This window comes from Etheostoma cragini, chromosome 12 (assembly GCF_013103735.1).
Source record: "Etheostoma cragini isolate CJK2018 chromosome 12, CSU_Ecrag_1.0, whole genome shotgun sequence".
NCBI classification, from domain to species: Eukaryota; Metazoa; Chordata; class Actinopteri; order Perciformes; family Percidae; genus Etheostoma; species Etheostoma cragini.
This window is the reverse complement of record NC_048418.1, coordinates 24,210,242-24,227,847: the sequence shown is the minus strand read 5'-3', so window position 1 is coordinate 24,227,847 and position 17,606 is coordinate 24,210,242. Positions and strand designations below refer to the sequence as shown.

The 17,606-nt window shown below is 41.7% G+C and overlaps 1 protein-coding gene across 20 annotated transcripts in view; it reads left to right on the top strand.

The window, feature by feature from the left end:
* Nucleotides 1-2,259: 2,259 nt before the first annotated feature.
* LOC117954877 (receptor-type tyrosine-protein phosphatase S-like) overlaps nt 2,260-17,606 on the top strand; it is a 58,756-nt gene continuing 43,409 nt past the window's right edge. For 7 of the 20 annotated variants that reach the window (XM_034888963.1, XM_034888966.1, XM_034888969.1 and 4 more), the window contains exons 1-3: nt 2,265-2,523; nt 7,526-7,674; nt 9,790-9,931. In XM_034888963.1, the coding sequence (XP_034744854.1) occupies nt 2,379-2,523; nt 7,526-7,674; nt 9,790-9,931 (436 nt within the window). In that variant the 5' untranslated portion in view covers nt 2,265-2,378. Of the gene's footprint in view, nt 2,524-7,525; nt 7,675-9,789; nt 9,932-17,606 lie in introns of all 20 variants that reach the window. The other 13 variants (XM_034888971.1, XM_034888964.1, XM_034888970.1 and 10 more) reach the window with 7 other exon arrangements.

Sequence of the window (17,606 nt, the reverse complement as noted above, 5' to 3'; positions counted from 1 at the left end):
TCCATCTGTCTGGCTGACCATCTGTGTTGTCACGCTGTAAAGGTACTGTAATAAGACCAACCCTTGTGCCATCTCACTGGATGCTGAGCCAGATGATCGGGGAGACCAGGTCGTCATATCTGTGAGGGGGCTGTAGGCTAGAATCATGAGAAGTTTTCATGCTCACACCCTTTTAATTCTACTTCTTGTGAAGTGAATGGCCGTCTTCTGTCTACGTGTTGAAAGAGAAAGAGTGTGGTTTAAAAGCCTTAAATGCCACTAGCGCAAGCGCAGATGTGCCCAGCTTTGGCTCGCTCCCTCGACATTCACAGCTGTAGGATGCTCTAAGCCTTTTTGTTTGAACTGTGTCAATGGACCAACAACAGCTGGAGCCGCCAGTGCAGGGCAGCTGTGGGAGAGGAAGAGGATTTGGATACAAGCAGGGGTTAGAGTGTGCATAGAAAGAGGAAATGGAAATGGTGCCGCGGAGGAGATGGCATGAGGGGAAAAGAACAAGGGGGGTGATGAGGAGAGGGGAGGAAGGGGATGAAAAGAGATGGTACAAGTGGAAAGTTTAGGAATACGGCGTTTAATACAGGAATGGGATGAGGGTAAGATTAAGGATTAGGCAGAGGGTAAGCGACTAGGGGACATAGAGCAGAGAGGGCTTTGTCAGCAGGTGAAAGACAGGATGGATGAACCGAGAATGATAGATCGGGTTAGACTGAGGTCACATAGAGACATAAAGGCACCAGCAAATCCAACACATAGGACAGAGGAGGCAGACAACGCACCATACAAGGAGTAGGCCTACCTAATGTTTCAGTGGCCATGTGGCTCCACGGAGAGCAGTCTTCCTAGTTAGATTAACGGTGGCAAATTGAGTTTCCGTAAGAGGAGAATTTACTTAACATGCTGCCAATGGTGCTCGAATGAGCCCTGATCTGATTTTTCCTATCACATTGTTCAATTGAAAAGGGGACGCTGAAAGCTTTTCTATCCAGCGTGTATTACACGGCGCTTGATAAGACGAGGGAAAAGCGGCGCTAAAGCGAGCCTGTGTTAGATAGATGTTTTTAGATTAGCTATTTTTAGTGTACAGCAGCTGGCAGACAGTAATGTGTTTGAGCAGGTCATTAGCTCAATAAGTGGTTGAAGGAGTCTTTGAATATGTAACTCACTGGAAATGCCTCTTTCATTTAGTAAAGGCGTGTAAGGGTCGGCCTCATCTCTGCTACTCCATTTCTGGCGGCGTGTCAGGGATGTCAGGGTGAAAGCTCGCTCATGGGTGTTTGCGCATATTTATGTTCCGACCACAATGTGGCCCGTCACCTGTGAATACATATTATGTCTCTCCAAGAGCATTTATGGTATCCCTTACCGATACTTGAAGGGAGACGTGTATTTATGTGATATATGACAGGTTATCAAAGGCGCTCTTCTTATTGGGCCTCCCCACCTGCAATCATACACTCGGGGCAGTGGGGTGGGGGTCCGGAGAGCTCAAAGGATTGTGGAGTTATTGACTCCCAGACAGGGAGCTGCACAGTTTGTCTAAATCTCTGTAAGCAGGCATGAATTATGTTCAGACTTCCAGATATGTGCGACCTTGTGTGTAGCCTATGGTTTTATGTGAGGAAAGACAGCAAAACTGTCATTGAGATCCCACCCAAAGATAGGGATTAACAAAAGGCGCGACATCTATTAAAGCAGCAGTTTTTGATACATTTGGTGTTATTGAATTTTGCGACCCCTTAATCCTCTTTGTTTAAGTGTTTTCCATTACGGTGGGACAGTCTGGCACTTTCATGTGTCATAAGAACAGCATTACTGAACGCTATCAAGGCATTAGGCCAGAACTAAAGTTAAATGAAATTATTAGGCTATGTGAGGGAGAGAGAAAAACTCTTAAAAATATATTATTGTGGCTCATTTCACGGCTCACTAGAAAATGAGACTTATTAAAACAGATGCAGTACGCCAAAAACTATTTTGGTCTGTTTCTTGTCTTAGTTGTTGAGCAGTGGCTCCATTGTTCTGGTATTAGTTCAGTCAGAGCTGGCCTGCTTGAGCTGTTAATCCTAAATCAGAAGTGCTCCGGCTAAATCAAAAGACCTAATCCTGCATTAGCATGAATTTGTCTTTAATTTTCTTCGCGAGGATGTTCTCTCTACATCTGTATGAATTATTGTCTGTTTTCCCTCTCTCCCCTTATGGTGCACTGACATTTCAGCTGCCGCCCTAAAAGCAGAAAGATGAATCAGAGGTGGAGGAAATGTGCCTTTCATACGCGTCAGCTGACCTTCATGTTTTTTTCTTTCTGTCTGCAGAGTGCCTATCCTTGTTGAGTGAAGCCCTACCCTTATCTCCGTCATCTCCAACCAACCCACGGTGGTGCCATGCCTCTGTCCAGGACAGGTGGAGTTCAAGCCCAGTCCAGGAGGCCTATCCTGGGGCTCCGCCTTAGCCCCTCTGCCCTGCATCTGCTGCTGCCTTTGATTATCCTGTTAACCAACCCTCTTAGCATCTTGTGTGGAGAACTAGGTATGACTAACTCTATCTATCTATCTATCTATCTATCTATCTATCTATCTATCTATCTATCTATCTATCTATCTATCTATCTATCTATCATCTCTCTATCTGCTAGCTAGCTAGTTGTCAGTGTATCCTACCTGGCTAATGTTAACTTTTATTTAGCTAACGTTACCTAGCTATGTTAAAAATTATTTTCAACAGAACTTTGGATTATGATAATGCAGTTTTCAATATATTTGTGGTAAATGGTACAGTATTTCTATCTATCTATCTATCTTTCTATCCATCTAGCTATCTGCTAGCTAGCTAGTTGTCAGTGTATCCTACCTGGCTAATGTTAACTTTTATTTAGCTAACGTTACCTAGCTATGTTAAATTTTATTTTCAACAGAATTTTGGATTATGCTAATACAGTTTCCAATATATTTGGGGTAAATGGTACAGTATTTCTATCTATCTGTCTATCTGTCTCTCCATCCATCTATATATCTATCTATCTATCTATCTATCTATCTGCTAGCTAGTTGTCAGTTTTTCTGGCTACCTGGCTAATGTTACCTTTTTTTAGCTAACGTTACCTAGCTTAAATCTTATTTTCACCATAACTTTGTATAATGATAATACAGTTTCAAATATATTTGTGGTAAATGGTACAGTATTTCTATCTATCTATCTATCTATCTATCTATCTATCTATCTATCTGTCTGTATGTCTGTCTGTTTAGCTAGCTATTACTTTCTTTCTTTCTGTCTCATTCTCAGTTGAATGACAGCTAGTAAATTATTAGCAGTTAATGTGACGGAAATATATGCAAATGTGGGTGTATGCATGCACATTCTGTCTGTGTGTGTGTGTGTGTGTGTGTGTGTGTGTGTGTGTGTGTGTGTGTGTGTGTGTGTGCCAGAACATCAGCTCTGGACGGTGTTGTTGTTAATATGTTTTAATAAGCCAGGAGTTCCCATCAGCATGTTCCTCATCATATCCTTGATTAAAACATTTCCACAGATTTGCTGCATCAGTAGTCCACACACATACACCTACGCACACACATGCTTAGACACACTCAGCTTTCACTGCTCTGAAAATATAACCAAGCTGATTTCTTGAAAGAGGATACAGGCTAAATATGGAGATAGCACTTTTCAGTGTTAGGAATGGGGATTTGCTAACGTGTTTTCCATTTTCCATTTGTGAAACCAATTTTGATTGCCTATTTGAAATAATTGTATGGCCATGATCCTTTTGAGAAGACTAACGTCATATCTGAAATATTTTTATATTCAGTGAAGAGGTAGAATTACACAACACATAACTTTCAGTTGAAACGTGGGATAGAAGATATCCGCCTTTGGACCACACACAACAGAGGTTTTATAAGTGGAAGGTTGGCCTCCCCAGGGGATGTCAAGCAGTTTCAGGGGAGGTTCAGTGACTGGAATAGAAAACAATATTACATCTGTTGTTACATTAGTTATCAAAAGAATATTACATAATAGCCTTACTGTGTGTGATTTGGTTAAAAAGATATTTCAGAGATAGAGTAGTTTTGAGGAATGTTACTGTTATTCCTAACTCTCAGAGTCAGAACCTAGTAAATGCCTTAGGAGAGCCCTTTTAAATGTAGGAAGTATGGTCTGAAGTTATCTCAAACAGCACTGTTAGGCTATCTTGGCTCAGTTGTTGAGTTATGGGATCAAATAACATAATCATGATCCCATACGCATTCAGGAATTGAGCTAAATGAAGCAAGAGACGGGGTGCTTCATCCAAGCTTGTAACTTAGTGTACAAATGTAATAGAAAAATCTAACCAAGAACCACTGAAATATAATGCTTGGAATACAAATTAGTGTTGTCATTTCTGCCCTACAAATATTTGTGCCATTGTTATCTTCACTGTTTTTCATGCAAAGCTGATACCAAAAATGGCAATAACCTTGATTGCAGTTGTATTATTATAACAACACTAGGTTTATATGACCCAGCATTCTGGGTTGTAGAACTTATGCCATATTACGATCTAAATCAATAAATATAAGACATTAGCCAGTCTCATATCTCCATATCGATATAATATTGATATATTGCTCTAATTTAACACAACATTTTGTGTGATAGACTACACTGTTTTGCTTTTAGAATATAGTTATAGAACTAAGTTGATTGCAAAGTCTCACAGAGACATAACTCCTAGTTACCAATAAGACATTGCAACTTCCCTTATTTGAGAATAATTGTTTCCAGACTATAGCCCCCCCAACAAGTAATAGTTATTCTTAAAAGAAACTGGTTATTTACGAATAACTGGTACTAACAGACAGTAGTCCTAAAAGGTGAGATTTGTGTGTAGGCCGTGTCCGGCCATGTCTCTAAAGATTTCTGTGGCTCAGATCAAATCTCTTCAACCTTACTGAAAATGAATAAATTAATTTCAGACATGATACTTATCCATTACTCTTTGAAAGTTAAAGGTAGATCATATTCACGAGGGAACTAATAAACATGTTTTGCTTACAATTCAGACACAACCATTGTCAAAATCATGCAAATGAAGTTTGACAGATTCAAACTTTTTTTGCTTATGGGTCCAAATTTCCACCCTTCAACTTCCAACTTCCAACTTCACAGCATACTCCAACTCCAACCTCATCGTCTTTGTATCACAGAATTAGTTTTGGTGGACACATTTGGCTGTGTGATGCATACACCTTTGACAGTAAAGACATACAAACAGGAAGAGATGCATTATTAAAAGGGGCTTAAAGGCTTGTCAGACCACAGCTGGGTTGCCGTCAGTAATGTCACTTTAAGGCACTAGCTGCAACATTTCACCAGGAGTTACATTCATTTACCCCAAATAACTAGACAAATTAAACCTGTACCAAACACTTTTCTGTTCACATGGCATGCTAACTACACTATCCCAGGCATATCGAGCACAGCAGTAGTCAGTCAGTCAGTCAGTCAGTGAGTCAGTCCGATGATAACAGGTAACAAAAATTATTCATCAGAAGCAGGCCGGTGGTGGTAGATCAGTGGGAGACTGATGGTGCAGTGGATATGACACATGCCTTTGGTGTGGGACACCCAGGTTGGAATCCCACTGTGATACATCAACGATACATCGCCACTGTGTCCCTGAGCAAGAAACTTAACCCCTAGGTGTGCAACCTCTAACATATATAGTAATTGTAAGTCGCTTTGGATAAAAGCGTCAGCTAAATGACATGTAACGTAATGTAATGTAGGCCTGTTTCATCCAGTGCAACATATTGAAACCCACTATTAGTGAGACAGAGCTCTTCATTAGTCCCTTATTTTCCAGGTAGCTTTCTAGAACCTGCTGATCAGAACACGTTTCTATTCAGTGCAAATCCATCTAGAGCCAGTCCCTTGTAGAGATTTCCCCTGGCTTTCAGAAGAGGCTTAAGTGGTAGCATTGCCAGTCGGGTGGGTTTTGCACGAGGGTTGATGTTGAAACACATTTAAGAGAACAGAGTTTTGGGCTGAACATAAAAGCCCCTGAAACACATGTATGAGCTGCAAGAAGCACATGAAATTCATTCATAATCCCATTGGCAGGACTTTGACTTTTTATCGTTTACATTCTTACATTGTTGGCAGGGGAAAAGGGCAATTTGCTCGACAGTCTGTGTGCCTTTCTAGGAGTCAAACAGGCAGGAAATATCCCGCTCTTGAGTTCTAAAATGGTGGGCATGAATTTGTTCTGATTGACTAATACTGCCACAAGCTTTTTTGCTTCTTCCTGTAGGGGATTATGCCAGGCATAAAATGAGACCACTTTATTTCTGACATTCAGAGTGGGTTTTTAAGAGGCACAACACATTGCAGCAGGCTCAGGAGAAGTCTTGACACGGTGTTATTCCACTTACTGTCAAGGCATTGCAGTGAATCTGGAAAGTGGTCCGTGTGGCTGTTAGCCAGTGAGCAGAAGAAGGAAAACGTGCAAACAGGATTTATAAATCTGCTTGCGATTATTTGATAGGCAAGCTTCTTGCTTCTTCCTGTTCTGTCTTCAGAGCAGAAGTGAATCAACACAGCAGGACCTCACCCACCCAGACACAGGGGGAGTGGGAGGAGGGATCCAGGTTGCTATGGTAAGGGTCATCCTCACTTCACCCTGATGGATAGCAGTGATTCTGTAGCTGAGGAGGAGTTAAGCTGGGCACCATGGCAACAGGCCACAGATGGATAGCAAGGGGTGGGTGCATAGAGTTGCTTGATTGATTTGACTCAGCCACTGTGAAAAATATAGGTTCAGTACTGTTGGCTCAATATCGGACTTGGAAATTGCTATTTTCTTACAAAGGGCAACTGCTGCACTTAGACCTATACATCCCACATCAGATGCATCATACCAGGTGAAATAGTTATCCTCAAGGAGGGGAAGAGCTGCAAATGAACACGATAGTGGTAAATTCATTGTATTTGTAAAGATTATCAGAGTCTGCGGGTGCAAATCCCCTTATAGGTGATAGAGTGCGCAGACACAACATGACACATTACGTATTAATACGTTCAAACCAATTATATGCTGTGAATGTGCAGCCAACACTTATCCTACCTGTGAAACACTCATGTGTCATTACAGCCTGTGCTTCATGCAGTAGGGTAGCCTGCCCTGATAGAAGCAGAGCAACAGAGGGAGGGTGAGACAGACAGAGAGAGAGAGAGAGAGAGAGAGAGAGAGATGTTCCTCTAAAGCCCAGCCCCATCTTTTATTTATGACCCACAGGAAGTCCTTCAGCATGTCCTCTAGATGATACCCAGGAAGTAAGCACAACGCGCAGCCATCAGAACACAAGTCAGCCTGACCAGTCACTGACAGTGAAATGGGGTGTGGTCAGCAGGGGCTGTTACTGTCTGTGGAGTCAGTTTGAGGTCCTCTGAGTGTAAGGGAATCCATTTTCATACTTGTGTTTTTCATTTTTCTTTTCTTTCTTCCCCTCCCCCTTCCCCTCTCCCTCTCCCTCTCTCTATCCCTCAGCTCCCCCAAAGTTCAACAAGATTCCCACAGACCAGATCGGAGTGTCAGGGGGTGTGGCATCATTTGTGTGCCAGGCCACTGGCAATCCCAAGCCTGTCGTTTACTGGAACAAGAAGGGCAAGAAGGTCAACTCCCAGCGTATCGAGGTGGTTGTCACAATGCACAATGGTCAAATCTTACTGTAGAAGCAGGATCAGCACAAAGCTGTATATCCAGTAATAAAGATGTATGAATGTAAACAATAGCAATTATTACAGTATTTCCAAGTTATACAGGACAGCATATTTCACGATCAGATATTGCTTTTGATATATGTCAACACGACGAGTTGTGGTTTTACAAGTTAGGGGTTAGGGTGCTGGAACTATTTTTTTTGGGCTGGGGGAAGTGATGTCTTGTGGTCTTGTTTTTTTACCGAAAGGTGCTCAGGGTATAACAAGCAAGATTTAGTGTTTTAAGACATTAGTTTAAGAAGTGATGGTAGGCAGATTTGGACAGAGCCAGGCTAGCTGCCCCCCGCTTCCGGTCTTTATGCTAAGCTAAGCTAATTGACCCCTGGCTTTAGCTTTATAGTTAAAGCACAGACATGGGAGTGGTATCAGTCATCTCTGCCAATTCTCGTCAAGAGCGCTAGTAATTGTATTTCCTTAAATTAATATTTCTCTTAGACATTAATTTGACAACAATACAACACTATTTCACATTTCAAGCATAGGTTGCCATATTTAATTTAAATCATTTTATGTAAGCATGGAAGACAAAACTTGCAACAGGCATTTTTCAAAAACTGACACAAATATGTTTATAAGACAGATTGCATAATAAAATGCATATTTTCCCTTTTGATATATGCTTAATATGCTATCAAGCAGGCTATTCCACAGAGCAGCCCAATCACATGAGAGGCCTGTTGGAAAATTATGCACTAATATGACCTAATTGTTAGAGATGGTATCAATATTATTGGCCAATATTAGGGATTTCCCAAACTATCGGTATCAGCATTCATAATGGACGATATAATATTTTTTTTAAATAAAAAAATATTTTTTTAAATATTTATTCATCAAAATCATTAAAATGACAAATAAATATTCTGATAAATGAATATTTAAAAAATAAAATAAAAACAGGCGGTCAGCCATGTTATGAGTGTTGGCGTTGCATAGTCTGTCCACCAGAGGGCGCTCTACAGCCTCTCTGTTTTGTGAGTTTTCGTATATATATTGAGACCGTTAAAAAATGTGCCCAAGGGCTAAAACCAGGCTAAAAGCAATTATGGGGCGCCTTAGAGCAACCATACCACTCCCAAGCCTAAATGTTAATTCAGATAAAAGACTTTTATATTCTGCACATGGCTGCAAGATTTTGAGAGTTTTTGTGGTTCCTAAAGTCCTCAAACAAGTCTTCGTAAAATGAGAAACTTAGCAAAAAATTTGGCATATCGTAGATTTTTTTTCTAAAAATAGCTTGATAGAGTTCCAGATGATATGCATGTTCCCTCAAAAGTTAGTATAATAAATAATTGTTTTTTTGAATTCAGGGTGCACGTTAGGGGGCGCTATTGGGCCCCCGGGAATGCCCACGACCAATCACTACAGAATTTTGTGATTTTTTCATAGGTCTGTGCACATTTTTGTTGAGCTTGAGTTTTCCTGCATGCTAAGACCTTCACAAATGAGAGAGATGGGAGAGGTGGAGAATAATAATCCTTACAAAAACAAAGGTTCCTTGCAGGATACCGTTGGGGCCCTTGCACTTCAGTGCTCGGGCCCTAATTATTATATTATTTTAGTTAGAACTCATAAATAACTACTAATGACTAATGTTAGGGAAATCTGTTTATGTTTTGTAATGCGTTTCTGGATTCATTTATTTTTTAATATATGTCGGCCGATATATCAGAATATCAATCATATATTTGCATTGGTATCTGCCTTCAAAATCCTTTATTGGTCGGGCTCTAAAACATTTCACCCAGAGGACCCTGCTGAAGTGTCTTTGTGAAAGACACTGAATCCCAACCAGCTCCAGGAACGCTAGCTGAGCCTGTCCTGGAGGGGATGGCAAGTAACAAAAAAAAGGGAATTTCCTTCAGGAAATCAATAAAGTATCAATTGTTATCATTATCACATTATCACAGTAAAAGAAAACTATGCTAAGTTAATGATTAACAACATTATAGTTAACTGTTCTTATAGTAACCCATGTGTTTGCTCTGCCGTGACTAATGTGTCTTTTCTTGTGGCTCTGTGGCTGTCCAGACCGTAGAGTTCGATGAGGGTGCAGGTGCTGTGCTGAGGATCCAACCGCTCAGAGCGCCCCGAGATGAGAACATCTACGAATGTGTGGCACGCAACAGTGAAGGAGAGGTATCCGTCACTGCAAAGCTGGCCATTATCAGAGGTGAGAAACCCCCCCCATCCCACACGCACACACCCTATCTCCATCCTTTTCCACTTGTGTAATATATTTTTTTTTCCTGATACACACCTGGTTTAAATTGTTGGCTCTGGTTCTGTGGGCTGTCAGTTGTAGATGTGACAATAGAGCCATGCCACACCCTGCTTTCACAGCCTGCTGCGGTGCACTGTTCTTTTTATAGTCCCTCTGAGTGTGACGGAGCGTGATCTGGCCACGGAGAGGGCTGGCTAGCGTGCTAGCTAGCGGGTACTTCACCATCCCAGTTTGCAGTAATCACTGCGCTTCCTGGCCCGAGTGAGTGTGTTAATCTAATGAACACTGTCTCCTTGGAGGGAAATGTATCTAATGTGGTGCTCCAACATGCTATAAGCTAAAGTTTCAGCATGTGGCTGCAAGCCTGGAATTTGAACACTGGCTTTTTGCCCAGCACAGCTGGAAAGGATGAAGAAATAGAAGGGTGGCTGCTTGGGCCATTACTACATAAAAAAAACAGTGGATTAGGCCTCGGTTTGGCAGATAACCCATTCTGCCAGGGGAAATTGAAGAAGAGAAAGAAAGATGGAAGAAGAGGTCGAGGAGAGGTGAAAAGGAGTATGATGGAGGGTGGGGAGGTGGGGGTAAGTTGAGCAACACAACAAGATGGTGTGAAACACTAGAGATGAAATGGGGTGTCGGAAGAGTGGTGGAGGTGGTGTAGAAATCTAGGAGATGGATGAGGATTGTGGAGTTGGCAGGGCTGTATGGTAAGCAGAAGGCTGGTAGCCCAGGGAATCAAGTCCTGTCCATCTGTTACACGGCCCATCATCTCTGCACACACAGCCCCAATCTAAAGCACATTACCACATAAACTACACCTCGAGGGCAGGCCTCTCAGTGTGTGTGGCCATGTGTGCCTCTTCCTGTTTGTGTAACCTTTCTCTTACGGAGGTCTGTGTACCATGATGTCCCCTGTTCTTGCTGTAACAATAGAATCAGCTGTCAAATCAGCTGATAAATATAATACAGCACTGTTATAAATTAAACAATATTTTGACCCAAAGCATCAACCAGATTCAGAGTTGTACTTTAATAGTTTACAAACACCGGATGAGGATGAACAGACAGGTTGCAGACAGATGGCGATGGTTCTGGAAGTATTTCTTCCCACTGTGTGTGGCGGGTAATATGATGTATCCAGGATAGACGATCAAATTCTGTCAACCGACAGTATTTTCCATATGGTGTTAGGTGTCCTTTAATTATCTCTGGATATACCCATGTTGTTGTGGGCAAAGTTGCATATCATTGAGCAGGTCTGTTTAATGGCAATGTTAGATTTTTATAGGATTTTTAAATCAATGTTATGAAATACCTTAACTTTTTTGATATTTTATTCACATTTTATTCATAGATTTGCCAAGAAATCCTTCCTCATCAAGTTTTATCAATGAACAATTTCTGATTTGATTTTCAAGAAAAATTTATAAAATATATGTATATATATATATATATATATATGTATGTACATATATATATATATATATATATATATATATATATATATATATATATAGTATATAATTTCAGGTTCTTAATTGTGTTTTAAAATGTCTTGTGGCGTGCCACAGGGGTCAGTTTAAGGCCCAAAATTGTTTATGCTTAACTTAAATGGCATTTGCAAATTATCTAATGTAATAAAATATACTGTTTTTGCAGGTGACTCAAATAGTTTTTGGTGTTCAGAGACAACTTCCAGCAGATGCTCGAAATTGTCACTAACGAATTAATTAAAACTCTGGTTTGATTGAAATAAGTTATCTTTAAACTTGAATAAAATTAAATTCATGATATTTGGAAATCATACTATAAATACAGATGGTAAAATAATAATAAAAACAATTGAAAGAGTCTATGAAAGTAAAATTCTGGGTGTTGTACTTGACCACAAGACAACTTGTCTCGGCTAGTGACGTAGAAAGCCGTGCAGATTTTGAACAGGTCACCCGGAGACAGAAGAAAGAGAAGATTCAGAAACCGTATCGCACTCAAAACAGCATAGATAGTTTTTTTTAAAAGTTTGAATACATGTGGAAGCACCACAGATACTAAATAACACCCTGAATCCCAGAAAAAGTGAATTTTTCATAAAATGGGCAATTTAAGGATACTATTATGTTTCAAATATATCACGTTTTTCTGTCAACTTGGTATGACAAATGGCTCTAATATTGCAACACCAGTATGGCTCGCAGCAGTTGCTGTGGAGAAGGCGCCAGGCAGTCGTGTGACCAGAGATGTACCAGATTCAGAAGGATAATATTTGTAATTCGGAACAGAACAACGCCCCATTGACACCAAGTGTTTCCGAGATTGGACTAGAATACGAAAGTAAGCTGCTGAATGTATTACAAGGATTATACCAAGCGTAAACTTTAGATTTGCCTGCTATTCGCCTGCTGTTAGTGGCTCAAGCAACACAATTTTACGCTCTGTGATTGGGTGCTTGTTACCAAAAAGCGCCTTAAGAGTCAAAGTTGTAAAAGGTTTTACTGTTGTGCCTTTGATTTTTTATTTAAGAAGCAGATATTTTCTAACACAGTTGCTTATCTTTTGTGCTAATGATTTCATTCCCATCCAAGTCTTAGAAATGCACCAAACATATGCTAAAAAAAAAGGGACATTTAGTTCTCGCACGTTCTTCAACTTCCCTATTCTATTTCTGGAAAAATATAACTCAATGCTCCTGACTCTTTGACAGTATCTTCCCAAAAACATACACCCCTGCAATCGACTATAGGCGGAGGGATATACTGTATGATAGATCATCTCATCCAAGAACGCTTTTAAGTGCTCAAACGTCTGCAAAAATTGTCTCTGGGTCAGTCTTTTCAAAACACAGTTCATTGGAGAAGGTCTACCAACCACTGAAGTAGAAAGGAAGCGTTCCATTACTGACCAAACCCCTGAAAAGTCATTTCATCCCCATATGTGGTTCATCGTTTTGTATAATGGTTGAACGACACTAATAGTCTTGTAGCATGTGGTTGGCCACAGGATATGAGCTGCTTCTCCGTAGGCTAAATGGATGGCCTAATGGATGGAGATGTGGTAGGATTTGGTCAGGGAGAATTTTTGTACCTTCAACATTCTCATCACTTATCGCCCTTCCCATCCTATTACCTGCTCTTCTTCCTCCTTTCTATTTCCCTCACTATATCTTTCTGCCAGTGACTATAGCAGCCCGCTGTTTGGCCCACAGCAATGTCCGTTTCTAATTTCATCTCTCCTGTTTTATTCATTTTTTCATTTTCTATGCCATCTATTTTGCCTGAACCTCACTGTCTGTCCGGATTCTTTCTCTCTCTCTCTCGCTCTCTCTCTCTCTGTCTCTCTCTCTCTCTCTCTCTGTCTTCTCCTCCCATTGCAATTTTTACAGACTCTCTGCTGCTGCTCCACCCACACCCCACCCTCACCCTCTTCAAACCCACCCCAACCCCTTTCCATCCCAACTGTTTTTTCTATGGACACTGCAGTTGTGATGTGAATATCTGCAGTTCTGCATGTTCGAAAACCTCTGGTGGGCGAGAGATTCTCATCCCTGCAGCTGTGTATGTGTGTGAAAGCATGCACATAGATTTCTTTGTTTATGGGAGTGTGTGTGTGTGTCCATTTGTATATGTGTGTGTGCACACGTGTATGTGTGTGTGTATGCACATGCCTTCGTTTGTGCAGAGTAATCCTGATTATACTCACCTCCCAGTGTCCCATTTTAGGAGAAAGAGAGATGGGATGGGGGAGGAAGGGTGTGAGAGAGGAAGAGAAGGGGGAGGAGAGATGTTCTGCCACCACGGCAAACACCCTTCATATGAACAACAGAGTCAGATCAGTGATTCCCCCCAGGCGTCTGCTGCATTGGCAGACCGGCGGCTCAAGCAGCATTTCGCTCTGGAAACAACTGAGAGTATCAACTCAGCTTGCAAGAGGATTACACTCCTTGAGAGGAGAGGACCAGCTCTTTCATCATATAGATACCCCCCTTTATTCCCTTCTACTTTTTTCTGTTTCTGTACGTACGTTTGTATGTAATAGAGTGTCATGTGTGGCATCATCATGTTTTGTGTGTTTATTCTCCGGCTGCTGGATTTGTGAGTGGAGCCAGAGTGGGCCTCAGGACGGTGGAGACACAAGTGTTTTTTTTGGTGGGATTCATCTACAATGCTAAGCCCGATTCTGCATTGTTTTGTGATCTATTATCATAAAGGCCCATTAGCATTTAAAGTGTTCCCCTTCAGCCTTCCTGCAGTCTATAGGAGTCAAAGCATTACAGTCTCTGAAGACTGCCGAGTGCTGGCAGATTAATACTGATTCAGGCTCCCTGAGCCCGGCTTTTATTCTGGCTTCTTTCATCCACGTGGCCATTCCCCGCCGAAATGATCTGAATGATGAATAGGCAACCTGTTTGTTAACCAGGACAAATGATGATTTTCTGTGGGGAAGTGAGTGTTTGTGCTTGTGCAGAACTGTCTTTGAGTGACTACGGGAAATACAAGGAGAGACAGAAAAAGAAAACCTGGATTCTGGTTTGTTTGTTTGTTTGCAATAAATGCATTATGTGTTTGACTTTGTATGTGCGTTTGTATGTCCTAGTATTTGTGTGTTTATGTGTGTTTGTGTGTGCACGCGGACGCAAGAACTGCATATTTGCCCAGATTTGGTTGGCTCCACTGACTGGTTTTGGGCACTAGGCCTGATTGCCCTTCTGCAAACACAACCAGGCCAAAATGTAAGCTTTCAACCTCTTGATACAAACAAACACACACAAACACAGAGCTCCAGGGAACAATGCTGGTTGGTCCTTGCCAATGTTCCCCCAAAAGCTGTTGACTCACACACAAAGTGTTTATATACACATGGTGCATTTTTCCATAGGCTGTCTTATCAATTTAACCAGGAGATGAAACATAAGCGGTACTTTTGTGCAGCAGTGTTTGTGTTTGATAAATGATTCATTTGGTGAAAAGTGTGATCAAGGCCATGCCCGCAGTGTCTATTTCAAGCAGCCACTGACTCATCCAGGAGCCTGGCTGATCCCTATAGCCTCTGATCTGCCTGTCTGCGTGCCTGTCTGTCTGTTTCTCTGCCTGCCTGCCTGTCTATCTGTCTGTCTGTAGGTCTGTCTGTCTTTTACATGTGATACCTGATGCCATCAAGGATAACACGTGGAACTGCTCCACAAACAATGAATTAGGAAAGATGTTATAGATGCAATGAGAGCAGCCAGGGGAATGTTCTGAGTACATGGGCACATTTTCTGTTTCACAACTGAAAACACTAGAGAAAATATCAATTATCGGAGCTTCAGAATTTTTTCTTTTTAACCTTTATTTATTAAGTAAAGTCAGTCAACGACATTCACACAGTTCCACATTCCTACCAGTACAACCACAGTGTGATCTGCTGCCACTGAGCAGCTCTACTGGAGCAGCAGGAGGCTAAGGGCCTTGCTCAAGGGCACCTCAGTGGTGGGAATGTGGAAGGGACAAGCTGCTTGTTCACTCTTGCGCATCAGATTTTACTACACGGTCACAAGCTTGCTGGGAGGTGACCTTTAGGCCACCACTGCCACTTTATACTTGATGACATCACAAGTTTGAGACTTCTCTGGTTTCTGGCTTTGAGAGAGAGAGTAGCTCATGTTCTCAAATACTGATTGCAATTGCCTAGGCCATGGACATGGTATTAGATGATGCGGATGAACAAACAGTAGTAATAGATAGTTGATTGCGTCTTAGCAAAAAAAACTTCCTGATTCCAGTTTGGAATAATGTGAGAATTTGCTGCTAAATTTTGAACAAGCCATTGGAAGACCTTGGGCCCAGGGAAACTATGATGAATATTTTTCACTATTTTGTTTCATTGTATGAACTTAACGATCAGACAAGTAGTCACAAAATGGCCAAGCAAAAATGCCAAACATTGTCCTGCTCCATGTTCAGAAATCTGAGGATTTTCCACTTGAGACTATTGTTGGTTGAATATCTTTGGCAACAGTTTGGCCCATTTAGTCAGACAAAACAAGCATGTTCGATTACATAATTTTATTTATACTATTTTGTGACATTTGAAATGCTATACAATTTAAAAATGCATTAAAAAATAAAACACAATAAATGATATGCATTATATTATACTAGATTGTATTATAACTTATTCTAACTACACGTTATTGCTGTAATAAGTTCTAGCCCTTAACAACAAACAGTAAAAACAAAAAGTATATTAGGAATATACTGTATATAATAATAATAATATATACCCATCCGTCCATCCATCCATCTCTCTCTGCTTCTTTCTAATGGCTCAATCCGAGGTCCACCTACCCTCTCTATTTGTAGCATTGATAAAAGACCTGACTGGAATTCAGAGCTAGACCCCCCTACAAGCACACACACACATACAGATACACACACATATACCTACACACGCCCGGGCCCGCTGCCGTGGCGTGCTCTAATTAACAACCAGGGAGTCCATGTAGTAGTAGCCGGTGGGTTGATAAAAAGACCATCTGAACCCTCTCAGGAGAGGGGTGGGGTTGGGGGAGGGCAGAGGGGAGCAGATGTAGGCCTGGCACATTCCTAGCCTCGGGGGAGCTCCCCTCCTCACCTCCCTATTGATCTCCCCCTTCTCTCTCCTTTCGACAATGGACGTAACACTGGCTTCCATTCAGGTGGATCATTTGCATTGATTAGTCGGGAATGGGGGAGGTGGGGGGGTTGGGGAGTCTCCTCCTTCCACTTTGGTCTCCGCTGGCTGATGTCAGAAGGTTGCTAAAAGGCCTTTTTATCGCCCCCAGTGTTCAGACTCGTCACCGGACTCTTCTCTGAGCGACGATTGCTCTCTTGCCTTTTGTAGCATTTCTCCTCTCCATCCTCCTCTCAGCCGTGTCGTCAGCAGCAGCTTGACATCCCTATCTGACGGCGTCTCTCCAAAGCTGAAGACTGTGGAAAGAGAGAAAGAGGGAAATAGATCCTATCTCCACTCAACCTCTCATCCCCGTCGCAGAGTGTGTGGAAACAGATGGCACAAGTCTGTCATGTGGTTAGGTAGCAGGGGGCCCGGAGGAGGAAAAACACACAGACAGTTGATGTGGCCACGGTATGCATCTCGGACTGTGTTTGGCTCCAGATTTGTCAGTGATGCCCAGTTTGAGTTTCTATTGTTGTGCTTGACAATCAAGGGGTTGTTGTGAGTTTGATTTATTAGCCAAACAAATTGCCATCTTGGTAATTGCTTTGCCGCACTAGGAAAACGGAATACATGAATATAGTTCCAGGTATGGGGGAGGTGTCTGTGTGTACGTGCGAGAGGGATAAGGTGGTTAAAGGGTAAGGAGAGGAGGAAGCAGGAGTGCTGATAGATGCTCGGTTACGTGTCTGGCCATCTGGACTGTTGTCACCGAGATGCTTAATCCCATTCACCACAGAAAGTGTGTGTATGTGTTTGTGTGTATGTGAAATAGAAAGCAACTGCTTTTCTGCATGCACACACTTTGATTTTCCTGGATATTTGTAGATGTGTCCCTGTACCTTATTATAATAACAACACGAAACAAATATCTACTAACACACACAGGCAATACACACACACACACACACTTATACTGCCCCCCCCCCCC